The sequence below is a fragment of the Melitaea cinxia genome, chromosome 4 (assembly GCF_905220565.1).
Source record: "Melitaea cinxia chromosome 4, ilMelCinx1.1, whole genome shotgun sequence".
In the NCBI taxonomy this organism is placed as follows: Eukaryota; Metazoa; Arthropoda; class Insecta; order Lepidoptera; family Nymphalidae; genus Melitaea; species Melitaea cinxia.
The window spans coordinates 17,181,096-17,198,447 of NC_059397.1; the positions used below are offsets into that span (position 1 = coordinate 17,181,096).

The following is a 17,352-nucleotide window of genomic DNA, read 5'->3' on the forward strand; positions in this document are numbered from 1 at the left end:
TGGCGGGATAACCATCCAACTGCTGGCTTTGAAATACACAGGCCGAAGACGGGCAGTAGCGTCTTCGGTGAGACAAAGCCAGCCCTGCGGTCACCAACCCGCCTGCCCAGCGTGGTGACTATGGGCAAAACACATGAGTTCACGCTATTTTTGACGTAAACTCGTGGAGGCTTATGTCTAGCTGTGGAGTGTATAGGCTGTAATGATAATGATGATGATAATTATATTACCACGTGAAGCAAAAACGTTGTAACCCTTTTTACGAAAATTGCGCGGACGCAGGAGTGTAAAATTTTACGCAGTTAGAGTTTATATAGAGAAAGAGTGCAGAATGTTAATATATATTTTTTAAATATTGTATTTCACATACACGCATATATATGTATACTCTTTTGTTTAACGTTCAAACTTATAATTTAAATTAATTATGGTCGAATTTCGACCACTGGGCGGCCACTAGTTTGTTATAATTATACACACTAACTAACCGCTCTTTTGTAGTTGTGCGTGTAGGTGGCTAAAACATCGGCGGTTTGTATTGGAATACTATTTGCTTCCAGTTTGGATTTCTGTCCTTGTGGATCATCCCATCGTGCCTCGAAGGGCATATTAATCGGTCGGTCCCGGTTGATTTCATATACACCGTATACACAAACGTGATCGTGACGATATTAAAGCAGTATTGTGGATTAAATTCCGACCCTTCTCCCACATGGAGAAAGAGGCTTATGCGTTGGGATGTTAATGGCTGAATCGACATAAGTGGAACATCTACTAATTGCTTGAGAAAAAACATAGTCTTTGTATTTAATAAATATAATGTTACATGTAGATTTTTTATACGATTTTTTACATGATCTCATTTATTCGATAGATTTTTTTTTGATCCAGAGGAAATCCCACATGGACCACAGTCCAACCCGCACGGACGAAAACTTCTGGACTGTTCCTTCGTCCTGTTTATGGTGGAATCGCGGGGACGCTACAGCAACTTCGCAATCCAGCGATTGAGGAGTAAATCTCCCCACTTCCTGCGCTGTTTCAGTGATACACCTTCACCATCCGCACCTGTGTGCTATCCAAAACCACATACTCACCCCCGAACCGACCCATCCGAGCCGTGAGACGAGTCTGCCGAGACCCACCCCCGGTGGTCCAGGACTACAAGGGACTACTGGGATTCGATACATAGCTATCACGACGTTATCTCAAGTGTTTATAGAACTCTCAACAGCAAGTAGTAGTTTAAAGAAATATTTTATTCTTCTTACTTTAACATTATAATAATAAAATATTTTAAATTAGGGTAAAACCGGGATAGATGCCTCACTTTTTGAAATAGCCACCTAATTTTAAAAATATGATTTTTATACTAATAATTTTTATTAATGTAGCTAGCTCAATCCTTTATGTTGAATTATGACTATTTTTTTTCAACCTAGTCAATGCAGATTAAGCAGAAATTAGCTTTTTGTGAACCCTTTTATTTGAGGATAGATGCCTACCTATATGGATAGTTGCCTCACCATGAAAATAGTGAGTAGGATAGATGCCCTTTAAACCGTGTAAACGAAAAACCAAAAACTAAATGTTAGGTTAGGTTAGTTCTACTCCTAAAACATCGATTGTCTCCAAGAAACATGGGCCATAGCAATGAAAAAAAAATTGTGTTTTTTTTATATCTTTTAATTGTTATAATTAGAATATTAAAATTAAACTGTATATAAAATTTAAACTGCAAATTGACTTCTGACAATCTTTTAAGCTGTAGTACAGGCTCGGCGCGTGCTAGGCTTTTGGCCGTGGGTACGCATGAGGCCGGCTACTGGCTTCACGCGTACCCTTCAACAAATACAGGAACATTTCTTGAGCCTGACACGCTCCGAATCGCAACCTGTCTACGGCTTGGGGTTCCGGTCTGCGCTCCTCATAAATATCCCTGTGGCAGTGATGTCGATAAGGTAGGACATCACGGTCTGTCATGCCTAAAAAGTGCAGGCCGCTTCTCGAGACATGCCGCACTTAACGATATCATACTCCGGTCCCTTGCCACCGTCAACGTGCCAAGTCTACTTGAGCCGACTGGTATTGCAAGAGACGATGACAAGAGACCGGACGGTATGAGTTTGATTCCATGGAAGATGGCCCATGTGTGGGTGCTGGTATGGGATGCAACCTGTTCAGACACGCTAGCCCCTTCCCATCTACATGGAACAAACAACAGAGCTGGTGCGGCTTGTGAAGCGGCTGAAAAAACAAAAGCAGACAAATACAGGGGTCTAGGCCCCGAATATGATTTTGTCCCATTCGGTGTCGAGACCCTTGGTCCGTGGGGTCCTAGTGCTATAACACTATTTAAGGAAATAGCAAAAATGTTAGTCGACGTCACAGGAGACCGAAGAGCTGGCAGCTACTTCGGACAAAGAATTAGTCTAGCTATTCAAAGGGGGAACGCTGCCAGTATCTTCGGAACCTTGCCTAAAGGGACTCCTTTTAATAATATTTTTAGTTATTATATTATGTATATATAATATACTTAAGGATTTTTTTTAATTTAATGTAATTTATCTGTTAAATATAGTTGTATATTAGTCGCCCTAAAATATTTGCAAACCTATATCAACGTTCGCTTCAAATACAATGCTTGAGATACTGTCCCTCCAGAAGAGAACGTCTCATTAGAATATAATTTTTATATATGTGAGTCTCTGATATAAATTTAATTAAATTTTACAAGCATTTATTCAACAAAAGTATAAATTCTTAATTGTTGGTCTAAAATATTCATATCAAGTGTCAAAATGCACATTGCACAATCATACTTTCTCATCGAAAGCTGACTGTAGGTTTTCTATAGTCCAAGAACATACTCGAGCTCGCATTTCTTCCTTTCTTTTATATTTTCGTGGCATAGTTCTGCTAGAATAAGTAAAACATCCAAACATAAATATCTCTCTCTCTTGTCGGTCCCTCATGTCTGAGGATCGTGGTCAGCATCAGGGTTGCATCTGGAGCGGATGATGTGCCTCCACCGGTCTCTGTCCATGGCGTCTCTTACGACCGTGTATAACCTAGTGGCAGATGAGTTCTTGACCTGGTCTACCCATCTCGTTGGTAAACGACCGCGCGATCTTTTGCCGTCCGTGTTCCCAACCACAATCAGTCTCTCCAGATTTTTATCGCCTCTGCGCATCGTGTGGCCGAAGTACGACAAAATACGCCGTCGGCATATGGTGGACAACCTGGTTTTGATATGGAGCTGGGCCAGGATCGACGCATTAGTGCGTTTCGCAGTCCAAGGTATTCTCAGCATTCGCCTCCAGCACCACATTTCGAATGCATCAATCCTTTGCCTTTCTCGGGCCAGGATTGTCCATGTCTCAACTCCATACAGGAAGATAGGGAAAACAAGGGCTCGTACCAGCCTGGTCTTGGTTCTGATACCGATTCCCCTTTTCTTCCAGATGTTGTTCAAACGCGCCATAGCATCCTTTGCCATCCCAATACGCCTTCTTATTTCGGGGACACAACTGCCGTCATTGCAGATTTGGGCACCTAGGTAAATGTAGCGATCGACAGTGTCAATGCCCGGAATGTTGAGAGTATCTTTTGATAGGTTTCCGGCTCGATCCACTATCATAACCTTGGTTTTCGTTCGATTTACTGCAAACCCCATATTTAGACTTTCCGACTCCAGCCTATGGAACAGCTCTCTCATATCTTCTACGGATGTTGCGAAAAGAATGGTGTCGTCAGCATACCTGAGATTTGATAGTCTTTTTCCACCTATAGGAAAACCTTTCCTCCAATTTTCAATCGTCTTTCTAATAATGTACTCTCCGTATATGTTAAAAAGTGCGGGGGACAGAATACAACCCTGTCTCACACCTTTCTTTGTTTGGAACATACTGGAGCATTCCGTACCAATCCTGACGAAAGAACGGTTCTCAGTGTACAGATTGTGAATAAGCGCAACGAGGTGTTCCGGAGTTCCCATCTCAAGTAGCACACTCCACAGTTTGTCCCATTGGACGCAATCAAAGGCTTTAGTGTAGTCAATGAAGCATAGGACCACGGGGCTATTAAATTCTCTACTCTTCTCAATGATTTGCCGAACGTTGAGTATCTGCTCTCGTGTTCCTCTGCCTCTCACAAATCCTGCCTGTTCTTCGGGCATTTGACGGCTCAAAAAGTAGTTCAGGCGTCGGTTAATCACATGGAGGAGGATCTTGCTCGCATGAGATATTAACGCTATCGTCCTGTAGTTACCACTGTCTTTCGAAGAACCTTTTTTATGTAAGGGTATGAACACCGATTCCGTCCAGTCTTTTGGCCACCTTCCAGTCTTCCAGATGGTGTTACAAATTTCAGTAATCGCGTGCGTGCCTCGCCGACCTAAATTTTGAAGTATTTCGGCTGTTATGGCATCCTTACCCGGTGACTTCTTACACTTAAGAGCTTTGATGGCATGCTCAATTTCAGATGGAAGGATATCTGGTTCTTCTTCCGACCATGAAATATTAGCGTTACTGGACTCTCCCGTGTATAACCCTGCGCAGTAGTTTCTCCAGCGCTCTAACACTTGGTCCATATTAGTAAGTAGACGCCCGTCTTTGTCTTCAATGGCGCAGGCTTTTGGCTTACGAGTTCCAGTTAATTCTTTTATTTTTTGAAAAAGATATCTGGTTTCGTTATTCATCGCGTGTTGTTCAATTTCGAGACAGATTTCATTGATGTATTTCTCATAATCTTTCCGACAGCGAAGTTGAACTAGGCGGTTGAGTTCCGCGTAGCGCTGCATATCTTCAGTTGAGCGTATACCGTTCTCCTTAAGTTCACGTCTTTTCTGGATGACTAGTGCTGTCTCTGGTGTTATAAATTCTTTCATAGGTGGTTTCACCAGCCTATTATCCCTAGCTGTTTCTTCTATAATTCTTTTGAGATATTCCCATTTAGTGTCGCTGTCTGCGATGTTTTTTGGTAGGTCTTCTATTTTCTGTTCAAAACCTTTTTTGAAGCCATTGATGTTTAGACGGTGTATATTTGGAACTACTTTAGGTTTTTGTATCCTCTTTAGTCGCACCCTGAATGTTGCCACAAGAAGCTGGTGATCGGAGCCGCAGTCAGCACCGGGGATAGTTACTGCATTTGTCACTGAGCTTCTCCACCGCGTCCCTACCAATATGTAGTCAATTTGATTCCTACATCTATCTCCAGGAGATATCCATGTGTATAGTCTACGGACATGATGTTTGAAGCAGGTGTTGGTGATGGTAAGATTCTCTTCACAGCAGAACTGTATCAGACGCTCGCCCCTGATATTTCGTTCCCCGATGCCGTGTTTGCCCATAACGCGACTAAGGTGATCATTGTCTGTTGTGTCGCCAACTTTGGCATTGAAGTCCCCTATTAAGATACTGATTTCTCGCTTTGGTTGTCTTTTCAGTGTCGCAGTCAGCGTATCGTAGAAGTCTTCCACCTCCTCTTCAGTTGATTGTGACGTGGGGGCATATACTTGCACGATGTTAAGTTTGCATGGTATTGTGTTAATTTTGAGTGTTATTATACGATCGCTGACCGGCTCATATCCTATGACACACTTGTTCAAAGATCGAGGCACGATGATAGCCACTCCTCTGCTGCTACCATTTTCTGGTCCCGAAAAATACACGGCATTTCCCAGGTCAGATGTAAAATGACCCTGACCGTTCCAATGTGTTTCGCTAATTCCTAGCAGGTGAACGTTTTTTCTCTCCATTTCGCTTTCTACGATTCGGAGTTTTCCTGGTTGGTTAAGGCCGCGTACATTCCACGTTCCGATGCGGTGAGGTATTCGGAATGACTTAAATGTATTTGTTTCGTCAGTAGCTGAATTTCCATGCGGGGCCTGACGAGTAACGGGCGCATGGCCGGTAGCATATTTCACACCACCTCTCCCGGGAAGATGGCGCCGGGCGTCAGCCGGGTCGCCAGACATACTATTTCCTGTTCTTTTGCCTTTCATGCTGACTCTCTTGGGAAGATAGAAGCAGTGGTTTCCCGTTGCCTTCTGCCCCAGACATTTTAGAAGTTATTTAGACTTCAAGGTCGCTGTTGCCTCTTCAGTCAGTTGCCTGACTGGTGGTATGGTTATACCGCCATTGCTCGGTCGCCAGAGCCTCGTCCGTTGTCTAGCAGGGAGCACCACGACGCCCAGTGAGCGCCGCCGCCAGCCATTCATGTCGAACCGCCGACGCGTGCAGGTGAGGTTGACTATTGGGTCGGATACAGATGTTATTTCCGTTCTCCCCTTACTCCCCATAATACAATACATAAATATACGTAAATACATAAAAAATATAACAGACACAAAAAAAATTATACATATAAACTTACGCTGTATATGGTGAATGAAGGGATAGATCTAAGAGAGAGGCTAGATAAGGGCATTTCTAAGGGCACCTATACCTCAAAAAATCAGGGCAACTATCCTTTGTGATTGGGATAGATGCCCACGTATTATTTAAATAAATTATAAACAAAATAGCATCTATTTACAACTATATGCAGACTCAATGACCCAGTATATAGACAAGATAAAAAATATAATGGAATTTATTACTATTTATAAAATTATACAACCTTAAATACTAACCTTTAAAACTTTGACGTGTTTGTAAATTTCGCCACGGAGAAAATTACACACACGATCCAAACGCGTCCTTGCCACACGAATATCTGTGGATATCTGAGGTACGGGGTGTCTTCGACTCCTACTTATGCGATTAATTTTTATTTGTGAGTTCGGGATGTTAGGTTTTTAGAACATGAGGCATCTATCCCACTGCGGCATCTCTCCCGGTTTTACCATATACTTTTTGGTCAATTATTTTCATAAGTCCAAGAACATATACTTACCTATTTAAAAAAAATATTATTGAAAGAAAATAAAAACATAATGGAGATATTTGGCAAATATGTATACATTTAAAACAGCAAGGGCAGATATATATATAAATTATTATTTGTTTCTCTTAAAGTAATATATAATATACAAACATTAGCAATTGTACATCGAAAAAGTCTCTCATTATTTATTTAACTGTCTTAACACTTGTCATTCTGAAAACTCTGATGAGGTATGAGTAGAGAGTCAAAACCTCTAATTCCCAGCTCTACAGTCACCCGTGAGCGTGACTTCCGACGCAACTTCGGGAGTTTCGAAATGACAATCGCGGTAAGTGTCGGAGAATCAAAAGTCAATTTGAATACTTGTAAAAACGCTTCTTTATATTATTTTTTATTTTATATTAATATTAATTATTATTAATATAATTATTTGAAGCAGTTATACTTTGTCTACAAAGAAATATAGTGTAACAAAAAAAAAAAAAACGCTATTCTGTTTACTATGCTATAAAATCTGATTTTTTTTAAATATATTTAGTATTATCGATTCTAAAATCAATTAAAAATAAGACATTTTTTGTAAAGAATTTATCACGCAGTATTGCGAATAAATTATAAAAAAAAATATTTTAACTGATTGACAGCTTATTCCATACATACTAATAATAAATAATTATTTTACGATAATATTCGAAAACGAAAATTGATTAATTTGTTTTTAAGAAAATCTTAAACTAAACTTACATCTACTGTACATTTTATATTAAAAAAAAAATTCGTAACTTGACCAGAAAAATAAATTATATCAACATTTTGTACTCTAGTACAAATACTTAAATTTTATAGAAATATTCTCTACAAATATATATGATAAATGTTTATGTTAAATTTGAGTTTTCGTAACTAAATTCATTGATAATACCAAGTATAGATGCATAAGAACCAGATACGAGAGCAATGATCGATATTATTACAATTATAGAGTTTTTAATAACAACGTAGTTAAATTTGCCCAAATCTTTATCCCAAAGATAAACAGTGTTGATTACAGCAGGAACCAGAAGACCAAGATTCGAGAAGAAAATAGCACCAACAAAACTGATGACCAGCTCCAAGTTAGGGAAAGCTACCGCAACAGCAACTGGAAAAAATATTAGTAGATCTATCTATACCAATATAAAAAATAGTTCATTCTCAAAAACTATTTTGGTCTAAGATACAAACTAGTCGAGACCTTAATCACCCATTTGTTTAATAAATAAAAATCAAATAATTATCTTTTTTAGTATGTTAAAGACGAATCGCAACAAAGTTTACTGAAGAATTCCTGGCCAGGTTATATAATATTCGGCAACAATTATTCAAACTTTTAGCAGGTCATGTCACCCTATGTCATCGTATTTGCAATTAAACAGCGCTCGTTTTGATGTAAGATTTATTAATTAAATATGTGGGTGAAAATAACTAGAACAATATATATAAATAAACTTATTTATATTTGCCACCCAGTGGTTACGCCAGTAAATAATAGATACCTCAACATTTGCATTTTCCACAAGTTTCATGCTGTCGATAGCTATTAAATTTATTCTTTGAAATCGCAGGTGCATAAAAAAAAAGTCGATTTTGAATTAAATATGGCTTGGCCAGGATTTTTCAGTCGAGTCTTTTCCGATTATTTTCCTAATATACTAAAATAAATGTAAAATAATTTTCACTTATCAAGCAAATGGGTAAAATTTGTAACTAGTTCGGATCCCCAGCTATTAGAACTTCTGGCCATAGATAACTTTATAGAGTAATAATAAAAATTTATACGAGCATACCGTAACAATACGTTGTTTAGACGTTGAATCTTATCGATATTAGCGAGTGAAACCATGTAGATCCACTTAAAGTATTTGATATTAGTACAATTGAGAAAATCGAAAAAATTAGGAATCCTAAATCAATTTCATTTGCTTTCTAGCGAATTATTGATAGAACTGTCTTCGGACACTCACCAGTAATTGTTACAAGAACCGTCCTTATGCTGACTTGAATAAGATTTTCAAATCTGTTAGAGGACCTCTTTTGTAGAAGTCGGTTTATCATTTCCATCGGCACGTAGAACTGAAGAGTGAAGGAAAAGTATATGACCAAAGCCATTAAAATTTTAGCACTTTGGGCGATCCTGGAAGTAATTTTATATTTATGAGATACCTGTAAAAATTTAAGCTATAATAATCTCATTAAGGGATTTGCCTCTGTTCGGGATTCATCACATCAGCCTTTTGCAGTCCACTACTAGACATATAGGCCTCCATAAGTTCACGCCAAAAATGGCGTGAAGTCATGTGTTTTGCTCATAGTCACCACACTGGGCAGGCGGGTTGGTGATCGCAGTACTGGCTTTGTCGCACCGAAGACGCTGCTGCCCGTGTTCGGCCTGTGTATTTCAAAGCCACCATTTTGATGCATTGGATGGTTATCCGACCATCGGTCGGCTTTTTAAGTTTCAAGGTAGTAGTGGAACTGTGTTATCCCTTAGTCGCCTCTTACGGCACCCACGGCAAGAGAGGGGGTGGCTGTATTCTTTAATACCGTAACCACACAGCATTCGTTTCGTTCGGGATGATGTTGATATTATATCGCTTCAGCCTGTAATATACCACTGCTGAGCAAAGGCCTCATTCTCCATGTACGAGAAGGATTGCAGCTTAATCCACCATACTGTTCCACTGGTTGGCGAATATTCCTTACTACATGTAACGATCGCAGGTGTATATGATAACAACCGGGCCGACAGCTTAACGTGCTTTCCGAGGCACGGTGGGGAGACCTACAAGAACAACCAACCAGATCGGAAACATATATTTATACAAACTCCACTAATACTAAATATCTACTCCGAGCGGGAATCGAAGCTCTTGAAAAATTCTTAATTTTATAAATATTTGAATAATAAATTTAATGTGACTTGACTATAGTAACTGAATAGACAAAATTATATTAATTATTTTAAATTGGATGAAATGGGTTATTCTTCTATAGTATCGAATTTAAAATAATTCAAGAATAAAAATAAACAAATTTTAAAAGTTTTATTTCTATCTAATTGATAATTTCATTTAATAAAAGCAACAGTTACTACAAGAACCTAAAATAGAAGTAATATAATGGAAAATATTAATTCAAGATCTCATTGGGCTGACTTTAGGTTGGGAAAATACAGTAAAATGTAAACAAAGTGTCTAGTTAATGGTTTAGTATTCTGACTACGAGTAGAAATAACTTTACCAATCTATTTAATACATAAAATAATGTAAATATTTTGTGTTTACGATACTTTTAACATTCGAATAATTTTAACCTTTAATGAGGGGCTCAAGGTCTCCATAAAGAATTCAATTTTTTTATTTAAGGACGTAGTTTTCATTCAATGCAAAGGTTATCATACCATTTGTCTTGTGGCAGGTTCAATGTAATACTTCCTTGGACGGCATTACCAAACTGTACGTATCCGAAGAATCCAAAAACACTATACAAAGTGATCACAATAAACATCGATATATTTAGTACTCCAGGACAGCCCAAAAATTGTTCAGGTTTAGCCATTTCATTCTCAACTGGCATTACCACGCCGATGGCCACCATAGCGAATGTCACTGTGCTGAAATATGAATGTTACGACCTGTTATCATCTTATGAAACAAATCAGAAACCATGAATTGAATGAAAACATTTATTTCGCTATACGGTGATATGTATGTATAAGTAAAAATAAATTGAATTAAAAAAATCACCTTAAGAAAAGCGGCCATTGTGTGACACTAGCGACAGCCTCTCTTTCGCTCAAAGGTGGTAAATCAACGAACATATAGTACATCGTCACAGCGAATACAATTATAACGAGAAAATTGGCAATCGCTGAAAACGGCACCAAGTATTTTAGATTCCTTATCTGACAAATCAATATAAGCGGAATCCATGCCATTAAACAATACATCCGTATTGAAATGTCGTAGTTCGGTAGATATACATCCACGACCTGAAAATTTCATGAATATAATTATAGCCATTGTTTCTTTATTGCAAAAATATGATAAAATTATTGTTAATGGCGATAATAAAATTTAAAACCATTCGGGTATGCATTTATTATTATAATTTTTTATCGATAACAATCAAAAAAACTAATAACGAATTCACTTTAATATTTAAATACTATCATACAATTTCGAACAAATATTTTTTTCTTATTTATCGTATTACCAGACAGACTTCGTTCCGTCAAAAGATAATAGTAAAAATAGGTTTTTTTTTTAAATTTTTTTTAGTATTAAAACCTTCTGTGGGCCATAAAGAACATACAAAAAATTATACTAGCCGACCTAGCCGACCTATAAGTGACCGATTACATTGTCGAGCTGAAAAGAACGTTTTTCGACATCAAGGACTCAATGAATCTTGAACTTGAACTTTAAATAATGATTACTTATGTAGTATTAGTATTTTAATCTGAAAACCGGTTGCTTAGTCATAACTAAAGATGATGTTAGTCGACATTTAAGAATTCCCTTAAATAAATAAACACCTCAGACTCATTGACTTAAATTCCAACTAAATCATGTGTCAAGAGATATGGGATATATTTGACTATCACAAATTATTTAAAACAAAATATTTCTCACCCCTTTAAAAGACGAAGCTATGAACACAATGTACACACAAAGTACACTTGAATATGTCAAAGCCATAGAGTAATCTATCAGAGTTCTGCAAACAAATAAAGATTGAAAAAAATAGTTTGTATAATATATTTAACAGAAAGTAATTATAAATTATATTTTATTAAGCCAAACTTTACATTCTTTATACATATATAAGGTCGGCAAACAAGCGTACGGCTCACCTGATAGTAAGCGATTACCGTAGCTTATAGACGCCCGACGGCTTAACGTGCTCTCCGACGCACGGTGGGGAGACCCACAAGGACTGCCCAAACACCCAGACCACGGCAAACACATGTGTGGCCAATACAAATGTTTGTTATGTGCGGGGATCGAACCCGTAACCGCCAGCGCAATAGGTACAATCCATAGCTGTAACCGTTGCGCCAACGCGGCGTCTATATAGATGCCCGCAACACCAAAAAAGGTACAAATACTTTATCAACCCTATCTCCGACTGTCTAGGAGTTCTGGTCACCTTACTTACCATAAAAATACAACACTGCTTGAGTTTGGTCACTTCCCCAGTCGGGCTGTTCCAGACTTTGCGCAGGATATTTCCTACTATGGCCTACCTCAAGCAAATGAAGTTCTTTAACTTACTTGACCAATCCACCCCAGCGTCGTGCGCCCTTAGGACCGTAAGTAAATGCAGCTTCACATGTTTCAGCATAACCCATTGAAGGTTTCTTAGCTAGAAAGCAAATTTCTTGAGAGGTTTTTACCTGAAAAAAAATTTTTTTATGAATAATTCGAAAGGCACTTACGCTTTACATATCTAATACTACAACAAATTTTCATACATATTATTAATATATTATAAATATGAATAAATATAATAAAATATATTACACAATACACATATGGTCGTCTGTTCCTAAGGTAAGCAACTTAATGCTTGTGTTATAGGTAACAGCCAACTGTTATAGCTACATAGTCTTTTTTTTTGATAACTATACATAGAAATAATACATTTATAAATAAATATAAATACTACATCCAGACTCAGGTGAGATTCGAATCCACAACCCGCGGAGCAGAAAGCAGGACCATTACAAACTGCGTCAACGGGCTAGTCAATTGGTCGGGAAAAAAGATTCTTCATATTTTATATAGAGATTCAAGCTACCATTTTACAAACTTTATCGATAATTAGTTTGAAAGGAGCTTTAATAATACTCTCTTGAAGCTAACAACATTATCTTTCTGCCCTTATCCCACTTATTAGGGTCAGCACAACATGTTTTCCTCTTCCATTCCTCTCTATTATTCGTCACTTCAGCGCTTACTCCTTTCTTCCTCATATCCTCACTCACAAATCCATACATCGCTTTTTTGGTCTCCCGATCGCTCTTCGTCCTTCGACATTCATCCCTAACATTCTTTTACCAATATAGCGTTCATCCTTCCTCATTACATGCCCATACCACGCTATCATATTGTTCCTCATTTTCTCCGTCACGGGTGCTACTTTCAAACTTCCTGAAGTTAACAACATTAAAATCAAAAACAATTTCGAATAGCCATTTTACAAATTAAAATTTTAAAACGTTTACTATTTAAAGTGAAGCTACCACCGATTCAGAACGTAGACTCTGCAAAGAAGAATTGACAAGAAACTTCGCAATTACTCTTTTGAAAAAATACACAAACTGTGTTTTAGTACAAAATTAGCCGCATTGAATACAGCGTCACTAAAAACAACAATATTTATCAACTATTTGTCAATCAATTTTATTTTGTCAAGAATAGACGAGCCAATATTAATTTAAAATATTGTCATTTCTGTAATATTAAGCGTCATTTCTGTTAGCACACTTTTTTAGTTTTTTGCCATTTTCTTACATTTTAACAAGAAATGAGCTGTCTCTCATACTTATGTTGATATTTTCTTTAAATAAATGTGATAAATATAAAACCTGAATAAAATTGAGATTTTTATACTTTTTTTTTCCCCGTCAAAAGTAGAATGACCCTTAAACACTATACTGTTGTTATATTCTAGAGTATCTTTATACGATAATGCACGTAATAAATGTTTTTGTACTCTGTCTTATATCTAACAATCTAATATCCAAGATGGCGGTTTAGGTAAAAGGTGAAAAAGTAACATAGCACCAAATAGCCTGGCTTGTGGTGTTATACCAGTTCTCAGATCAAGTGAGTTCATTTGCTCATTTCATAAAAAATAGGATTTATTTGAATTAAGAGAATGCTCACAACCATATGAACCGTGTGCGTGCAAATCAGACCAGCAAACAGTGTCCCAATAACTCCAATAACAAAACCTGAATTCTTAAAAGCTGCTGGCATCGCCAGGATTCCAGTCCCAAGACATGCTTTCAAAAGATGCAAAATGGAGCCAAATGTTCTGCAATGAAGATAATTTATTAAATTTTACTAATATTGATTCCTTATGATATAAATTTTGAAAATAAGACTACTTATCACTAAATCGTATTATGTTGACCTTGGCAGTCAGTGAAGGTTGAATTAGGACATATTTAAAATAATGTAATCTATATATTAATACGTGAAGCAAAAACTTTGTATCCCTTTTAACGAAAATTGTGCGAACGGAGAAGTGTGAAATTTTGCACACTTATAGTTTATGTAGAGTAGGAGTATAGAATGCTAATATTTTTTTTTTATTATTTATAAAAAAATTAATTACATCAATAAAAAGTACATTACACACACTACCATGTATTTGACACACACACGCATATACTCTTTTGTTTATTATTATTTGTTTATTATTATTTGTTTATTATTTATGGTCCGCGAGCCAGTTACAACATTGGTCAATAATTTTTTTCTCATTCGAAACTTCGTAAAATGCATCAGGGATTTATATTATGAATATTCGCGACCGTCAGCTGCAATTCCGTGGTGGCAGCCTCCCACGCATAAAGAAAAAAAAAGTTTTTTAGTAATTTCCTCCCACTTAAAAATTTTTCGGATTATAGTTTACCTAATATTTGGAAGGAAAAATCAAGTCAGCTGACCATACATGGTGATTAAAAGAACATTAACATATTAAGCTAACAAAACTGTAATAGTAATAAATTAATGCTACGTGCAATATATATATATATATATTTCTTCTTCATAACAATATTGAGAAAAAGTTAGGAATTTTAAGTGAATATAACCAGGATGTCTAGCTTAAGCTTCGAAAGCCTATATTCAGCCGTGAACAGTAATAGTCTGAACTGACTGACTTACTGAAAACGTGCATAGTAAGACTAAATTTATACTGGTCTGGTGCATTTTTTGTGAGGAGATTCAGTATAGCTATTACATGTGCTTATGATTTATATCGCAACTATATGTATTTAGTTCCTAAGTAGTGATTTGCACATATGTATAATAATTTCTATTAAGAAATATTTGCTATAAATTAAAATATTATTTGTTTACTTACGAATTCGGATGTTTGATCTGTCTATGTTCAAAAGGGTTGTACGCCTTATCAGCTCCGATGACATCCTTTGAATCAATGCTCAGTGTAGATTGAAAACCAGCATTACTCGTCATATTCTCTCTGAAATAAAATAAATTACATAAAATAAAATAAATATTATTGTGTAGATAGATAGGTATATGATTTCTCCATAATTGAGAGTAAATAAAGGTATAAGAAGAGCGCATAATTAAAAATTAAAGTTGCAATTGCTGCAATTGACTCTGTTGCTGTCTGTGCCTCGAGGCAAAGAACTTTTCTGATACAATAAAATTGTGTTAACCATTCAACAACAGCTAGATTTTCCAAAATATTGATTTTTCTTCTTACAATTCCAAAAGCAAAGTGTTCCAATAATCATTGTTATCCTTTGAGTGTGAAATCCTAAAAAATATTTTTCATTTTTTATTATTTTCAAACAGATGAGTACGTTATTATTCACATATTTTCATAATTAGTTACGCCTTGTTGCATTGAAGAGAAAAATGCGTTATATGTCAAAAGAATTCAAGTGACAAGGAAGCGTAAATTTACATTTTAAAAATTTAAAAGAATAAATTTAAATTTGATTTCATTATTATTTTAAAAGAAATATCATTCAAAAAAAATATTAAATGTAAAATTTGTTTTAAAAGGTGTTGCTAATTCATTTATATTTACATTAATAAAAAAAACATACATTTAATAATTTTCTATTCTAAGTAAATTGATTCAAATTGCAAATAAAGTATACTAATTTTATATTCTGTAAAATGAATTTCAACATATTCATTCAACATTTTCATCAATTCATAGCACAGATGATTTCGCCAACGTCAGGTAGACTGAAAACACGAAGAAGATTAGTCGGCACGATTGAGATTACAGCCTCAATTGAATCTTGAAGACTTAATGTGACATTTGAATAAAAGAAGCTTACACGCAGTCAATTATATTACAATACTAGTTGTGCCCGCGACTTCGCCCGTGTGGAATTTAACAAAAAAGTAATTGTTCATTTCACAGAGTTATAAAATAAATATTTTTTAAAATAAAAGTAGCCTAGATTACTCGTTACAAAATGAGCTATCTGCCAGTGAAAATCCCGTCAAAATCGGTCCAGCCATTCCATAGATTAACCGGAACAAACAGGCAGACAGACAAACATACAGATAGACAAACAGACATTCTTCGCGTGAGACAGGTTTACATATCATCGGTACTTGTCCGCTTTCATAAAGTTGCGAAGACGCCACATGCCGAACTCTTAAATGGGACCTACCAAGAGCTCGTTCCTCTTTTGCTCGTCAATCTTTTACTTTTATGGGACCCTTTCTTTACAATAAATTCTTTAAAAGTAATAACAGTATAATAAACCTGACATCGTCCAATCTCAAAACCACCATTCAAAAATGGTTACTACCAAACATTTATAATCGATGTTTATAAATCTGTCTTGTCCCCTCTGTTCAGTGGGTTAATCACACACACACGCACGCACGCACGCTCAAACGCACGCACGCACGCACGCACGCACGCACGCACGCACGCACGCACGCACTCACGCACGCACGCACGCACGCACGTACGCACGGACACACACACACACACACACACACTCACTTGCAGCAGGCACACATCACCATTTAACATTAACACTTTACTACTTTAGATGTCGGGGCATAAAATACAGTATACAAATATATTATCAGAAAATTAAAATACGCAGTTACACATGTAGCTTTACAAAGAAAAAAAATAATTTATAGAAATTTTATTAAAACTAATATACTGTCATAGTCTCCAGTTACAGCAAGTCGGATATCGCTTATAAGCGGTCGGTCCTGACAGCCGTGTATTTACAATTACCCGCAATTTACAAAAATTGTTTACAATGACGATGCGTTTGCTCTTTATTTACGCACTTGTGTAAATCATTTATCCTTTCATCCAAGTATCCACTCAGTTGTCCTTTGTTCTTATGTCATTGACAATTATTTTGATCCCATAAATAATGTACCTTCTAAAGTCATATTTCCTGTATCTAATATATAAATATATGTTAACTGTAATGCACATGTTTCAGATATCTGTATGCTATAGTTTGTAAATGATTAGCTAGAATAAAGAATTGATTTATTATTATTTATTTATTATTCATATATACAATGACACCGATATACACGCACACACTCGCACTCAAACACATACACTCATCATTTCTTGCCTTAGCTCTTGTATGTTCCAATACAAATTAAGTAATAATAAAATACAAAATGTAAACTTTAAACGCATTTCTTTTCACAA

At 36.3% G+C, this 17,352-nt stretch overlaps 1 protein-coding gene across 1 annotated transcript; it reads right to left on the reverse strand.

Annotated features, from left to right (window-relative positions):
- Positions 1–7,766: 7,766 nt before the first annotated feature.
- On the reverse strand, positions 7,767–15,140 carry LOC123670443 (proton-coupled amino acid transporter-like protein pathetic). The gene is made up of 8 exons (XM_045603938.1): positions 15,028–15,140; positions 13,821–13,971; positions 12,204–12,325; positions 11,562–11,646; positions 10,674–10,918; positions 10,328–10,540; positions 8,892–9,061; positions 7,767–8,029 (listed from the first exon to the last, which is right to left on the reverse strand). Exons 1-8 carry the CDS (start codon positions 15,138–15,140, stop codon positions 7,767–7,769), a joined length of 1,362 nt encoding a protein of 453 aa, XP_045459894.1.
- Positions 15,141–17,352: the final 2,212 nt, after the last annotated feature.

Excerpts from the sequence above, each read along its gene's own strand:
- LOC123670443 (XM_045603938.1), bottom strand. The coding sequence starts at position 15,140 with ATGACGAGTAATGCTGGTTTTCAATCTACACTGAGCATTGATTCAAAG. Across the intron at positions 13,972-15,027 it reads CAGATCAAACATCCGAATTC|AACATTTGGCTCCATTTTGC; the intron begins GTAAGTAAACAA and ends TCTTCATTGCAG. Across the intron at positions 11,647-12,203 it reads CGCTGGGGTGGATTGGTCAA|AACTCTGATAGATTACTCTA; the intron begins GTAAGTTAAAGA and ends ATTTGTTTGCAG.